Source organism: Schistocerca serialis, chromosome 10 (genome assembly GCF_023864345.2).
Source record: "Schistocerca serialis cubense isolate TAMUIC-IGC-003099 chromosome 10, iqSchSeri2.2, whole genome shotgun sequence".
NCBI classification, from domain to species: Eukaryota; Metazoa; Arthropoda; class Insecta; order Orthoptera; family Acrididae; genus Schistocerca; species Schistocerca serialis.
In genome coordinates, this window is record NC_064647.1 from 119,392,528 (window position 1) to 119,408,831 (window position 16,304).

The 16,304-nt window shown below is 41.7% G+C and overlaps 1 protein-coding gene across 1 annotated transcript in view; it reads right to left on the reverse strand.

The window, feature by feature from the left end:
- Window positions 1-16,304, reverse strand: part of LOC126424586 (potassium voltage-gated channel protein eag-like) — a 215,855-nt gene that overhangs the window by 159,626 nt on the left and 39,925 nt on the right. The window contains exon 3 of the mRNA XM_050087328.1: window positions 7,894-8,093. Within this exon, the coding sequence (XP_049943285.1) occupies window positions 7,894-8,093 (200 nt within the window). The remainder of the gene's footprint in view (window positions 1-7,893; window positions 8,094-16,304) is intronic.

The window sequence follows — 16,304 nt, forward strand, 5'->3', positions numbered from 1 at the left end:
TCCTGTATGACACCACACTTCATTTTTTTTAAAAAAAAAAGGAAGATCGGTGTACTTTTTCTGTAGCACATTAGAAAAAGCTTTCGAAAGAAACTTCAACGATTTAACGTGTATGGAACTTGTTTAAACATTAACAACATAAGATCGCAGCAAACTGCGGAACTATCCACCGTCAAAAGAAGCAGTCCCACAAACTTCTGCTCTGCTGTGCCAAACATTAGCAAACACGTTAACACAGGTACGGTCCCTATGTTTATTGTTACAACTGATATATTAAATGCAAGACCTCGGCCATTGTTGCATGCTACAAAGCGATTCTTGGCGGCCAAAACTGGATATCGAATTTCATGTGGACTTTCGCAGCACAGACTCAGGTCACGCAGCATTTCATACCTTCGGCAGCCGTAGGTGTTTCCTGGTAAACTTCATCTTTTAATTTTCTTCATAGATGAGAGTCTTGATGTTACAGGTATAATGACCATGCAAGTCATGTTAATTTCGCCACCGACTCAGCCAACAATTTTCACATGTTCTTTTAATCATCATTCATCAGTGTTCTGCCAAAAGGCAGGTTTTCGGTTTTCACATGGTAGTTCTCCACGCTGTCCAGTCTTCTGCCATCCTCTTCAGGTCTGCATAATTTCCCCTTCCCTTTATGTCGTCTATTTTGTACCTCCTTCTTCCTCTCAGTCTTCTCCCACAAACCAAACCTCCCAAAGCATCTGCTAGCAAGTACTCCCTTCTCAATGAATGTCCCATCCAGTTATTTTTCCTTTCTGTTACAACCTTCAGCAGACATCTTCTCTCACCAAACCTTTCCAATACTCTTTCATTACTCACTCTTTCTATCCAGCCATCCAGCTTATTCTCTCCATTTTCCTCCACATCCACATCTCAAATGCCTCTAACCTTTTTTCATCCTCTCGTCTCAGAGTCCATGTTTCTGTCCCATATAGTGCGACACACCAGACAAAACATTTGCCAAACCTTTTCCTTAGACCTTTATCGAATTTGCCACATAAAGAGTCTCCTCTTTCTGTTGAATGCCTCCTTCGCTATGGCAAATCGAGTTTCCAGCTCCTGGTGACACCTCAGGTCTTCAGTTATTGTGCTTCCAAGATATTTAAATGCACTTACTTGGCTAATGGTAGACTGTCCTATTTTAATATTGGACAGTCTGCGTCTTACACTGATGACTATACTCTTTGTTTTTGCTGTGTTTATTTGCATCCCATACTCCACACAAGCTTCATTCAGCTCTTCCCGCATGTTATTCACTGCCAACACTATTTCTGCCATTAATACTATGTCATCAGCAAATCTTTCCACCAATACATATTCCTCTTTTTCCATCTAAGCCTCTCGCAACAATCTCTTCAAGGTACGCGTTAAACAACAGTGGGGAAAGGGAACAGCCTTGTGTAACACCTCGCCCAATGCTGCTTCCTTCTGACATCTCATTTCCAATCCTTTTCTTCATTTTCTCATGTAAATATAGATTCTGTATCAATCGTCTCTCTTTCCATTTTACTGTTTTCCTCTTCAAAATATCCATCAGCTTGTTCCACTGAACTCTGTGAAAGCCTTTACTAAAACTATAAAAACAGCAACGATTTCTCTACCTTTTTCCATATATCATTCCCCGATAGTTCTTAACAGGCCAATAGCATCTCTTGTTCCTTTTCCTCTTCTAAATCCGAACTGCTCCTCTGCAATCCCTCTATCCAGCTTGCCATATAGCCTTCTATTCAACACTCTCAGCAAGACTTTTAGCTGCACGAGAAATTTGACTGATGGTCCTATACTCTTCACCTTTTTTAGTGTTTCTCTTTTTCTCTATTGGTATCATAACAGTTGCAAGAAGTTCTGAGGCCATTCCCCTTTGTCATATATCTCGTTACAGAGCCAGATTGTTTCTTTTGTTGCCTTGTTTCCCAGACTCTTCAACAGTTGTCCTGGCAAAGCATCAATTCCACATGCCTTCCTGTTCTTTATCTCCTTCAGCACATTTTCTACTTCTGCTTCCAAGATGGTGAATCCCTTTCCATCTTCCGTCAGATATTGCTCCTCTTCAACCTTAATTTCGCTTTGAATTTCATCCTCCTTATACAGACTTTCAGTCTATTCTTGCCATCTGTTCAAAACCTCCTGTGGTTCTTCTATTAGAGTACCATCCGCTCATTCTATTTCCATGTTATTCCTCTTTCCTTTACGTTCAAAAACTATCTCACTAGCCAATCCACACAACATTTCATACTTTCCCTCTTCCTCTATTTTCTCCATTTCGTCGCATTTCTGTTTCATCCATTTTCCCTTGCTTCTTCAGTTTCCCTCCTTAATTCGTTATTCAGTTTCCTGTATCTCATTTTGCCGTCTGCATTTCTACATGTTTCCACTTTCTCCGCTATTCGATCTTTTTCAACATTTTTCTGTTATCCATTCTTTCCTGGTACTTTGGGATACTCTAATTCCTAATACTTCTTTGGCTGAGTCCATGAGTCCTTCCCTCATTTTTATCCATTTGTAATTAACACTTTCATCAACACTACCTCTTTCCCTTTTTTCCATAAATCTGCTTTCCAAATCTGATGCCTTTCCTACCTCTTTGAGTCTTTGTATGTTTAGTCTTTCTTTTGCTTTACCTCTCCAGACGATTTTCAATTCACTTGTATTTCTCCGACTTCTAGGTTGTGGTATGAATTTATATCCGCTCCTGGATAAGCTTTGGCATTCTTCACACAGTTCTTAAATATTTTTTCTATCAGGATGTAGTTCAAATAATTTTTTACCCACAGCTAATGAATTTTCTTTACAGAAACTAATTAGTCGTTCACCTCTCTCATTTATTATCCGTAATCCAAATTTCCTACTGTATCTTACTCTCTTCCAGTCCCCCACGATGATAATGCAGGCATTTCTATTTTCCTTCTCGATGAGTTCCTGTATTTTCTCATAATATTCTTCCACTTCCTCATCTCTATGCTGGCTGATTGGCATATATACCTGTATTAACACCAAATCTTTTGAATTACCCTTCAGTCGTATCATCATCGGTCTTCCATCAATATATTGTACCTTCTTTTAAGGAGGCCTGCATTTATTCGCGCCGAATAGGAGGGACGTACGTCATGCTGGTGCCACATATGTTGCCTTATATCCAATGAAATGTCTTCCAATGACTGCGGCAGCTTTTCGTTTAGGAACTACGGACACTTGTGGCTATTTAACGCTCTATCAATAAAACAGTGGCCAATGATGCGGTTCCTGTAAACTCCACACACTGTATATTGTTTATCTGTTTGCTTCTGCTAGCGTAGGTTTTCAACTGACTAGTAGAGGATACTGAGAAGATATTCGCCAATGACTTGTAGGTATACTTCATCCTTAAACAAAATGTTACACAGAAACGCCGCATCATTTTCCATGTTTCGTAGACACCATTCGGAGAACTGTAATCGATTTCGAAATTCACTGATATAACGCTGTTGATGGAACGAAATTTGAAAAGAATGGAACGTGTTGGAATGCAGTATTTGTTAGACTCTGCTGTAGCTGATCCCACTCGTACGTGCAAGCTGCCCGATAAATGTTTCTTATGTGTTACCGTTGCCGAAGTGTTAGCTGCAATGCACTCATCAGTTGCTCTTATTCTTCGCTGGCGTATTTCACAGTTCACACTCTGTGTCCCTTGATTTTTGTAATGATACTTTACCTGACAAAAAAAAAAGATAAGCACTTACAACGAATCAAAATGGTTGAAATGGCTCTTAGCACTATGGGACTTAACTTCTGAGGTCATCAGTCCCCTAGAACTTAGAACTACTTAAACCTAAACAACCTAAGGACATGACACACATCCATGCCCGAGGCAGGATTCGAACCTGAGACCGTAGCGGTCGCGCGGTTCCAGACTGTAGCGCCTAGAACCGCTCGGCCACTCCGGCCGGCTACAAGGAATCCCTTGAGTATGAGGTCGCAAGTTCCATCTTCAATACGGCTAATTTGAAAGTGTTGTATTACCAGTTGACAGGAAAAATGTTAGCTGCTAATGACCCACCATGTGCACGAGGACGACGACAGAAAATGAGAGTCCGGGAGTGCAGAGATCAACCTTCTGTGTGATGTATGTATTACACTTCATGAAACGGAGGTCGTTAGCATTGAAGAAATGTTCAAAATAAACCACTAACTTGTACCATGAACACCGAAATAAAAATGGCGCGTCACAGTGATCACAAAGGTTCGCACCATCGAGATCGAGGGCGAACTCCATGCGAGTTACAAACAGTCCAGGGCGTTCAGCTGGGTTTCCTCTCTTAAAATAATGCGTATAGAATCACACTGGTGTAACGGGGTGATGAGGACTGAGAGAATGTGGTGGCATGCGGCCGAATGCGAAACAATCAGTCCTTTAAGGCGTAGCTGCAGATAATATGTTTTACAGGCACAGAAACATCCAGTGGCTGAATTTGTGCAGCGGTTCCAGGTGGTGTGAACTACAATGTCACCACACTTTTCAGGAGGGATAGCTTGCTCCAAGGAAGTATGATTTTATACACAAACCAGGAATCAAGCAAAAGAAAATTATTTGAACAAGATATTGGTCAAAAGCGGTGCTCGTACCATAGTTGTCCAACAAGGGTGATGACCAGCGTGGCTCGACACGTGTTTCAATATCATTTTGACTCGTTAAGCACGTATCGTCATCGTTGTACTCCAAATGCACATTGTCCGCAGAAGCAAGCGGATACAATGCTACACATTCCCGGGGGGGTCAGGGATTTTCTCTGCCTCGTGATGACTGGGTGTTGTGTGATGTCCTTAGGTTAGTTAGGTTTAAGTAGTTCTAAGTTCTAGGGGACTGACGACCATAGATGTTAAGTCCCATAGTCCTCAGAGCCATTTGAACCATTTTTTTTTTTTTTTTTTTTTTTTTTTTGCTATACATTCCACTGACTCATCTCGCAGAATTGCTAATATTTCATCTGGCATTTCTTTTCCACTCTGAGAAATCCCTTGGGTTCCTTTCTATATCTACATCTATATCTACACACCGCAAGCCACCCAACGGTGTGTGGCGGAGGGCACTTAACGTGCCACTGTCATTACCTCCCTTTCCTGTTCCAGTCGCGTATGGTTCGCGGGAAGAACGACTGCCGGAAAGCCTCCGTGCTCGCTCGAATCTCTCTAATTTTACATTCGTGATCTCCTCGGGAGGTATAAGTAGGGGGATGCAATATATTCGATACCTCATCCAGAAACGCACCCTCTCGAAACCTGGACAGCAAGCTACACCACGATGCAGAGCGCCTTTCTTGCAGAGTCTGCCACTTGAGTTTGCTAAACATCTCTGTAACGCTATCACGCTTACCAGATGACCCTGTGACGAAACGCGCCGCTCTTCTTTGGATCTTCTCTATCTCCTCTGTCAACCCGACCTGGTACGGATCCCACACTGATGAGCAATACTCAAGTATAGGTCGAACGAGTGTTTTGTAAGCCACCTCCTTTGTTTATGGACTACATTTTCTAAGGACTCTCCCAATGAATCTCAACCTGGTACTCGCCTTACCAACAATTAATTTTATATCATCATTCCACTTCAAATCGTTCCGCACGCATACTCCCAGATATTTTACAGAAGTAACTGCTACCAGTGTTTGTTCCGCTATCATATAATCATACAATAAAGGATCCTTCTTTCTATGTATTCGCAATACATTACATTTTTCTATGTTAAGGGTCAGTTGCCACTCCCTGCACCAAGTGCCTATCCGCTGCAGACCTTCCTGCATTTCGCTGCAATTTTCTAATGCTGAAACTTCTCTTTATACTACAGCATCATCCGCGAAAAGCCGCATGGAAGTTCCGACACTATCTACTAGGTCATTCATGTATATTGTGAAAAGCAATGGTCCCATAACACTCCCCTGTGGCACGCCAGAGGTTACTTTAAAGTCTGTAGACGTCTCTCCATTGAGAACATCATGCTGTGTTCTGTTTGCTAAAAACTCTTCAATCCAGCCACACAGCTGGTCTGATATTCCGTAGGCTCTTACTTTGTTAATCAGGCGACAGTGCGGAACTGTATCCGACGAAATGTCAACATCGACAACTGTTGCTGCAGATATAATGCAATGTTTATTTTGTTTATCGTTGGAATTGATCTGCTTTATATCAACACCGCTAACACTTGCACTGTGGTCGGTTACTCGGCGACAGCAGTTCAACTACACCCAGTAGACTCATACTGTGCCCACTACTGGCTACCTGCAGTTCCGCCCCCTGTTGCCATTAACACGCAATATTGCGGTTGCATGGTAGACAGTATGTGGGGCGTCGAAAGCCGTAAGCATCATTTAGCGACCTCATACTCAAGTGGTTCCTTGTAATTGCGAAAACCAACTCTTCCGATACACGACAGGAAGATATCATTTTTAATAAAGTGCAACAATCACAAAGTAATCCACAACAGGTAACCCAAAATATATGAAGATTCCATATATGGGAAACATATCAGATACAATTACTAATTTATTCAAAAATTCTGGAATAGCAATAGCATTCACAACTGACAATACTTTACAACAAAAATTAGGACATACCATAAATAAAGATAATGAAAAATTTACCAGATCAGGAGTGTATAAGATCCAATGTAGAGGCTGTGAGAAAATATATATCGGCCAAACAAGTCGTAATTTTGCAGTAGGGTACAAAGAACATACGTCGGGTACCTCACGAACAAAATCTGTATTTGGCCATCACATAACATTCAATAATCATGCTGAGGGGACAGTAGAGCAGACTCTACAAGTTCTTCATTATGCAAATAAAGGCTTACTTATGAATATCTTAGAAGAAATCGAGATATATGCTCATTTGAAAACCAAATCATCAATGCTGCTCAATGAACAATTAGATTTTTACAAAAAATATTTTTACGACCTTTTTGACGAAATTTTATAATGAAGATGCACCTACTCTTCCGTATTAAAATATAAGATTAGTTATACCCATGGCAAAAGCTATGTATGAAAAATATGCTACATAACATATAAAATATTTATTGAACTGAAATTGATTATTATAAAAACTCTTAGATCGATGAGTTCTAAATATTTAATCAGCTGCTACCCTACTGTTATAAAGAATGTTACTATGAAAATTACAGTTAAAGTAAGACGATTCTGCAACATTCATCAAAGATGCAATTGTGATGTAGGCGACCCGGTATAATCGATGTATACCACAACTCCACGGACTTCTACATCTTTGATTTAACTGACACTGTTATAGTATTAAGGTTGCCCATGGAGGGCACAGCTATTACACATCGTAGTTTACCATTTTTATATAAAATATAAATAAGTTCTACACATACTATCTGTTAATGAGACATTTTAAATGAATCAATTTTATGTTATTAGTGTATTTCGTATTTTTATACTTTGACGATAGCGTCGTATTCTGAACGCTGATTGGCAGTTGTGAAGTAGTGTGAGAGGAAGTAGGCAGAGCCTCTGCATATTTAAGTTCATGCTCAGCACTCACAACCATCAGTTGACTTCGTAGCAGCTGAGGAGAGCTCCGCCTTCCATCCTCCAAGGAAGCCATGGGTATAACAGTTTTATTTTATCTTGTTAAAAATTTGTCGTCATTAGACACTTTCATTTTATTTTAAGATTGTTTTCTAGTATTTTCTAAACTTAATTCACAGGTCTGAAGTTGGTTATATAAATATAACCGAAACCGGTCACCTATGTTATTGCGAGATAAGTGTTGTGATCAAGACTGAACTTTAGTTAAAATACTTGTAAGAAGACACGGTCGGATGTAGATGTAACTCACTACGTACATGTGCACAGAACGTGACGGTGTGCGGGGACTCACCTTGTCGGTGTCCAGCCCCTTGGTCATGGCCCAGGTGGAGACGACGTAGTCCATGACGCGCTCGCTCAGCGCCTTGGGCACCTCGTGCAGCTTCATGAACTCCCGCACGTTGTTCAGCATGTCGTGGTACTTGGCCGTCGCCGACGTCATCTGCTGGATGATGGTCGTCACGTGACCGAAGATGGTGGCGTACAGCAGCGCTGTGGGTCAAGAGATCAGTGCGAAATGACGTTAATTGTTGGCGCGAGTGATTACGAGAATTCACACATACCGCACAGGCTTTATTCCACCCACTGCTTAACAAAAAAACAAAAAAAAACAAAAAAAGTGTGTGAAATCTTATGCGACTTAACTGCTAAGATCATCAGTCCCTAAGCTTACACACTACTTAACCTAAATTAATCTACCGACAAACACATACACCCATGCCCGAGGGAGGACTCGAACCTCCGCCGGGACCGGCCGCACGGTCCATGACTGCAGCGCCTGAGACCGCTCGGCTAATCCCGCGCGGCACACTGCTTAACTCATGGTATTGATTAATGCAGATATTACGAATATTTAATTTCTTGGAAGCAGAACAGTTAATACGATACCGATGCATGTCACTTGTAATGAAACTAGGTATGATCTACATTTATTTCGATTCAGAAGGAATATCTCAAGAGAGATTTTTGATATATGTGTAAGACGTTTATAGTTCTATTGCCTAGTGTCAAATCACAATTTATGAAAGATGTTTATATTTTATTCATAGGATTAAATAGGAACAATTAATATTTGTCATGTTGGAAATAATTGTGGTAGCAGGGAATGTCTGCACCAAAATATTGTTGGCAAGAGAGACCGCACATTGGTATAATTTTAAAAAGGGTGGGAGAGACAGCATATGGATACATTTTGAGAAAAGAGCGGGAAAGACCGCGCATTGATACATTTTGTAATGGTAGCAGGGATTGTCTGCACCAGAAAGCATTGTTGGCAGCAGAGACCGCACTTAAGCGTTCGTAGGAAGTCAGTAGTATGCGAGATGTGAAGCGAGTCGGTAAAAGGTCTGAAGCGAGAGGTTGAGAGGAGCGGTGTGCCTGCCAGCCACTAGCTATGATTTACAAGAGATTATAAACGGATGTACAGAGACATCAGCTAACTATTAGCATAAGAGGAACTAATATTATTGAATTAATCTTTTGAGAAACTCAAGACTACTGAAGGTATGTTTGCGCAATGCTAGTTGTAAGATTATTGTAAAAAGTAAGTCCCATTTGAACGTTTGTAAAATCATTTCATTCAGAATATAATTAATTTTTTCCAGCAATATTGCATTACTGATTATAATCCATCCCAAAAATCATCAACGTAAAACTTTGCAAAATTTTATTGTTGTCAAGAAAAAGTTTTACTGTGAATTACGTAACTTCAGTCAAATTAATGAAAGAATAACGTCAGTTTTACTATTAAAGAATCACGTCAGCGTTGATAATAAATACAGCCTCTTATTATGACAGCCCACCAGCAGCTAATAGAGTATATTAAAACAGAGTAAGTATATTCATGTCGCAGTTCGATGTAGCAGTCAGATAGCACTCCAGTAACAGTAAAAAAGGTAAGGAACAATTTTTGGTTATTGCAGGTAACGTCTGAGGGCCACAACGACGACACATTTATGTTTCGTCGAAATAATCAGAAAATATCTTTTAATAAGCAGCATTTAAATTTTTATGCGAATATTGAGAAAGAGAATTAATTTCAAAGGGAAGATTTCATTTTTTATTACTAAGGAAGAGATAGAAATCCTAAGTGAAGTTATCTTAGGTTATTGTCGAAGGGAAGGTTGCGTAATAAAAGAGATGTAGAGGAGACGGGAAGGCTTCATAAGTAATACGACGTCAGCACGCCCGGCTAGCCGCGCGCTCTAACGCGCTGCTTCCCGAGCGATAAGGCGTGCCGGTCCCCTGCACGAATCCTCCCGGCGGATTTATGTCGAGTTCCGGTGTGCCAGCCAGTGTGTGGGTGTTTTTTAAGGCGGTTTTCCATCTACCTCGGCGAATGCGGGCTGCTTCCCCTTATTCCGCCTCAGTTACACTATGTCGGCGATTGCTGTGCAAACACTGTCTCCACGGACGCGTACACCATAAATACTCTACCACGCAAACATTTGGGGTTACGCTCGTCTGGTATGAGACGTTCGCCAGGCGGGTCTACTGGGGGCCGAACTGCAGAATAACCTTGGCTTCGGTGTGGTGCAGCGGTAGGGTGGGTGGATTGCTGTGGCCTGTTGTTGGTTGTGAACCACTGAGGGCTACGGCGGGACGAAGCCTCCTCGTCGTTGCTAGGTCTCCCGTTTAATTCACAATACACAAGGCAACAGAATGTCAGTTGTACTATGCTTGTAAGTTTTCGGAGTACTCTGACACATTTTCCACTTACATTTCGTACTATTATTCACTCACGAAAACTACTCCTACCTTCATTTTCAATACATACATAATAATTTTGTCACTTTTTTTTGATTGAGAACCTAACATTTCCAGTAAAATTATATTACACTTATAGTCCAATAAGTTTATAATTACCATTCTTCATGGCCACATGTGATCAATACCCTGTATTTAAAATGTAATGTTATTCGAAAATTGTATGTTTTACATGTAGTTTAGAATAGAATACGAAAATGTTTGAAGTACCACGTCATTGCTAACATGTTCATTGTAACGGGAGTGACTACAACTCCTCGTTGTCAGTAATACGTTTTAATCAACAACGCCAATATTTTCATAAACCACTCGGGAGAAAGTTGAATTTTGCGCCTAGCAAGTCAAGCTGGGCGTAGGTTGTGTTCCAAAAATAAACAGCATAGAGAGAGAAGTGATGACACTTTCTGCAGGACCTGACCATCATTTTGCAGGACAATGCTCAAACATGTACAGTGCAAGCTGTTACTGATTTGTTTGACTGATGGGGATGCTAAGCTCTATACCACCTACTGCACTCCCCTAAGCCCTGTCAAGTTCAACTCGATTTCTAAACTGAAGGAAACACTTCACGGCATTCGCTTCAGAACTGCTACAAATTCGTCGGGCTATAGACCGCGCCGCTTGAACTGTCAACACAACTGGCACTGCTAAGAGTATCCTAGAACTTCCACATCGCTGGCAACGGGTTATACACAATGCTGGTGACTACTTTGAAGGTCAGTAAAACTTTGAAATACGTATCTATTTTGTACGAGCTGTAAATAAATAGTTGCCATTATTAAAGTTCCAACCCTCGTATATGTATTACATATACTATCAGCTTACGAATATAATACTAGTGCAGCATCTGAGTATGTAATAACAATAAAGAGGCTCAGTGTCAGAGAAAGGGGGAGAACGGGAGATGGATAGACGAGTGGGAGGAAATGGAAAGAGAGCGGGGGCAGGTGTGGAGAGAGAGAGAGAGAGAGAGAGAGAGAGGGAGGGAGGGGGAGGGGATGAGAAGATGGACACAGAAAGGGGTGAGAAGGTGATGGACAGAGAGAGGGGGAGACAGAGGGAACAGGAGGAGATGGAGGGAAGTAAAGATGGGCAGAGAATGGGGGATGAAGTATGGACAGAGGGAGGGGCAGGAAGAGGAGAAGAACAACGAGAAGGAAGAAGGTGATGGACAGACACAGGAGGGAGAAGGAGATAAGGACGTATGTCCAGTCCCGATACATGTTAAAGAAGTATACTTTTTGTATTCGTTTTTTTATTCATTTTACCAAACTGAGCCACAACAATGTATGGTCAGAAAAGCTAGTTAATGTATTAATTTTGAATGAAAAGAAATTATATGAATCCCAGAACCGTAGTAAAACACTGAAATACGTGTGAGCACTTATCATGATTTCTCGCACATGTATTTTGTATTTAGCAGCCGTTCCATTCTTGATTCCATACAGACAAAATGATGTGGCCATGTACATAGTGAAAAAGATGCCATTTTGTGAAGTAGATTACACTAGAAAAAAAGTTAAGGCCAATTTAAACAGAGAAGCTCAAGCATTTTATTTTTGACAACAAATTATCATTTTTAAAAAATCCAATCAAAAATCCAATCATTCTGTTGCAGCAAGGCATCATGGACAAATAAACAGAAGCATTTATCATTTATTTTGATAAAAGGGTCAGTCAATTGTTCAAGGTGTATTTCATTTGCATACATGCACTATGCGTTTATGGTATGATGAAAATTGGTTTGTCAGCTAACAGCAAACAAATACAGTATGATAGAAACGCAAGCCGAGCAATGGCACCGTAGCGCTCTTGCGTCCCAGTGGAGTTACCACGGTAATGGGAATAGACGATGCTGGTTCGATGTTGGTCTTCCGGTCTAGCTTAGGACGTATAAGTTAGCTAAACAGTCGGCTTTAAAACTTATGTTCGCCAACGATAATTGCTGAAAAAAGGTTCTGCGCCCTCTACACGTGTATTAGCGTGTGTGGGCTTGATTCATTGGGAAAAGATTAAGGCTTGAAATACAAAAAATACAATAAAGAAAATAGAGGCGTGTTCGAAGCATGCACACATCGAGGGATGGTGAGAAACGTCCCACCACGGGCGCAGGCTTAGAAGTGGAGAAAAAACTGACAAAGAAAAGAAAGACCGTTTATGAATTAACCGGGTGAGACAGGCGGGTTCCGATCGCCTCCTTCCACACTGTCGGACTTGTTTGCCACTCATGTAAAAGGAAAGTTTCATTGCGCTTTATGGTTTATATAATAATTTTATATCGCACCTTCCACTCAGCTTTGCCACAGTTATGGACCGACCTGTTCAATACACTCCTTTCCTACGCATAATGCACTTGCATCGTATATTAATACGTAATTTTGTTTTTTCTTCATTTTAAATGTAAACCACTAAATTCAAATTGTGAAGGGCGGGGCTAGTGGCCCCGTGTTCTTCTCTCCGCCAATGGATGGCAGCACTTTTGCCACTCTGGTTTACCAATCTGCCTCCTCGTTCGCATCCGCTGCTCCCTTTTCTGCGCTCACAGGCAGCACACCGCGCCTCGTACACTCGGCGCTCGGGGGCCACAGCACAGCGAAAGTGTCGTGATATCACTCGTATATTTCCCTACCCAGGCAGTCGTCCGTATACTGTCTGGTGCCACTTGCGCATTGACGTAGGTTTCATAGCACCTAGTCCGACCGGCGGTTTCGAAATGTTTTTAAAAGTTTTTTAAAACTTTTTGGAAAAATTTGGTTTTTTTTGTGTTGCGGCTTGTGAAAATTATCTCCCATCTTTTGCTATTTCCAGTACGATACCTGACGATGGGCTTATAACAGTCCGAAACCGGTCGTATGAAAGTAAAGTAATTTACAAATCGTTAAAATGGCTCTGAGCACTAAGGGACTTAACTGCTGTGGTCATCAGTCCCCTAGAACTTAGAACTACTTAAACCTAACTAACCTAAGGACATCACACACATCCATGCCCAAGGCAGGATTCGAACCTGCGACCGTAGCGGTCTCGCGGATCCAGACTGTAGCGCCTAGAACCGCTCGGCCACGCCGGCCGGTAAAGTAATTTACAACTGAAGCGGTATATTCAACCTCTGCTGTCGGAAGAAAATCGCAACACCAAAAAATAATTAATGTAGAGTAATGAAATTCCGGGGATACATTTGTCCACAAAACATTTTCAAGTGGTTAATATTGCAAAATCACAGGATAATGTAAGCGTGAGATAAGACATTGAAAATATCAAATGGTGGTATGTTAATAACGGGTATAACCACCGGAATGTTGAATGCAAGCATCCAAACGTGCTTGATTGTTTCCAGAATGAGATTTTCACTCTGCAGCGGAGTGTGCGCTGATATGAAACTTCCTGGCAGATTAAAACTGTGTGCCCGACCGAGACTCGAACTCGGGACCTTTGCCTTTCGCTGACAAGTGCTCTACCAACTGAGCTACCGAAGCACGACTCATGCCCGGTACTCACAGCTTTACTTCTGCCAGTACCTCGTGTCCTACCTTCCAAACTTTACAGAAGGTCTCCTGCAGTTTGGAAGGTAGGAGACGAGGTACTGGCAGAAGTAAAGCTGTGAGTACCGGGCGTGAGTCGTGCTTCGGTAGCTCAGATGGTAGAGCACTTGCCCGCGAAAGGCAAAGGTCCCGAGTTCGAGTCTCGGTCGGGCACACAGTTTTAATCTGCCAGGAAGTTTCATATCAGCGCACACTCCGCTGCAGAGTGAAAATCTCATTCTGGAAACATGCCCCAGGCTGTGGCTAAGCCATGTCTCCGCAATATCCTTCCTTTCAGTAGTGCTGGTTCTGCATGGTTCGCAGGAGAGCTTCTGTAAAGTTTGGAAGGTAGGAGACAAGGTACTGGCAGAAGTAAAGCTGTGAGTACCGGGCGTGATTCGTGCTTCGGTAGCTCAGTTGGTAGAGCACTTGCCCGCGAAAGGCAAAGGTCCCGAGTTCGAGTCTCGGTCGGGCACACAGTTTTAATCTGCCAGGAAGTTTCGTGCTTGATTGTGTTGTAAAAGTGACGGATGTCAGTTTGTCGGACGGAGACCCATGCCTCTTGCACATGGTCAGTCGGTACACGGGTAGTTAATGCCGTTTGTGGATGACGCTGTTGTTGTCGTCCGATGATGTCTAATAAGTAGACATACCTGGTGATCGAGAAGCCCAAGACAACATGTGGACACTCTGTTACAACAGCGGTGTGTGGTCAAGAGTTCTGTCGGAAAACACTCTCTGGAATGCTGTTCATGAACGGCAGCACAACACATCGAATCAATAGACTGACGTACAAATTTGCAGTCAGGGTGCGTGGGATAACCACGAGTGTGGTCCTGTCGTACGAAATCTCACTGCTGACCATAAATCCAGATGTAAATCCAACGTGTCTAAGACTAGTTGCAGGCTCTCAGCTGGCCTCCTCCTAATCAACACACAGCCATCACTGGTACCGAGACAGAACCAGTTTTCATCAGAAACCACAACTGAAATCTACCCTGCCCTTCCAACGAGCTCTCACTTGACACCACTGAAGTCGCAGACGGCGAAGATTTGGGGTCAGTAGAAGGCACGCTACAGGGTGTCTGCATCGGAACTGGGCTTGAAGTAACCGATTTGTAACAGTTCGTCGTGTCACTGTGAAGGCAACTGCTGCTCAGATTCCTGTTGCAGATGCAGTACGATGCACCAGAACACGATGGTCTTTCGTCTCGGAAGTGGTACACGGCCGTCCGGAGCCCACTTGTATTGAGACCGTACATTCCCGCGATCAACGCTGCCAGAAATCATGTACAGTGGCTACATTCCTGTCCAGACTTCCCGGCGTATCGCAGAAGTTACATACAGCTTCTCGTAGTCCTATTACACGCCCTATACTTGCAATGTTAAAATAACGCTTATAAATTACATCTTTCCTCACAAAGTATTTGAGGTAGGAAGTTGAACATTTTACAGATTATTTATTGGAATATGGGCTACAACTTAACACAGGGATTTTACAAAATTTTAGTTCAGTTATTAAAGATGATTTTTTTTCAATTGTAATGAAAATTCACAACATTTTTTTGCAATTTTTTATTTATATATTCAAAAATATACAGTTTTTTGGAAAAAGGCTGTGTTAAATTATGCAGAAGGTACTGTGTAACATTTACTGAAAGTTTGAAACAAATATGTTTGGAAGATCCTTAGAAAACATGTAATTAGTATGAGAAAATAAAAGTTTTGGGAATCGAGCGACAAAGATTGGATTAACTTTTTAGTGCATTCCAGGTCCATAGGATGGATTATCTTCATCCTCTGCAAACTCCTCCTCCAGCTTCCTCTTGTTCCTCCTCCTGTTTACTCTTGCTTGTATTTCTAGACTCTTTACAGCTCTGTCTGCAGCCCGAAGCCGTTCCTTGTCTAAAGCAAGCATCGCTCGTACCATGTTAGAACCTATCTTCATTCCCATATTTCTAAATACCTTGCACCTTACAATGTTGCCATCATTGAAAGTCGCAACAGCATCATACACACCAAAGTGAAGTGTTTCTATTCCAACAAATACAGTCTTGGGGATTCTCGACCTTATAACACTATTTACACTTTCATTGGGGTTTTGAGTTTTTCCGTGAATACACTTTTTCAACAGTTCAGGCGCTGCTAAGTCTCTGAAAATAGGTTTTATCACCTCCATTATTGCATGAGGCAGACTAAAATGTACCTGATGAACACGGACGTTAATAATAACACCATTTGACAGCAGTTTAACAGCGCCACAGTGGGTCACGCCCATGTAGAACACATTTCAAAAAAAAATTAAAAATAGTTGTAGTCTTCGGAATTGAATAAATTATATATCTATTAAAAAGTAATAGTCTGCAGATTCAGAAAACGCAAAAAAGTAAAAATTGAACTTTTCATGATTATGAGCCTT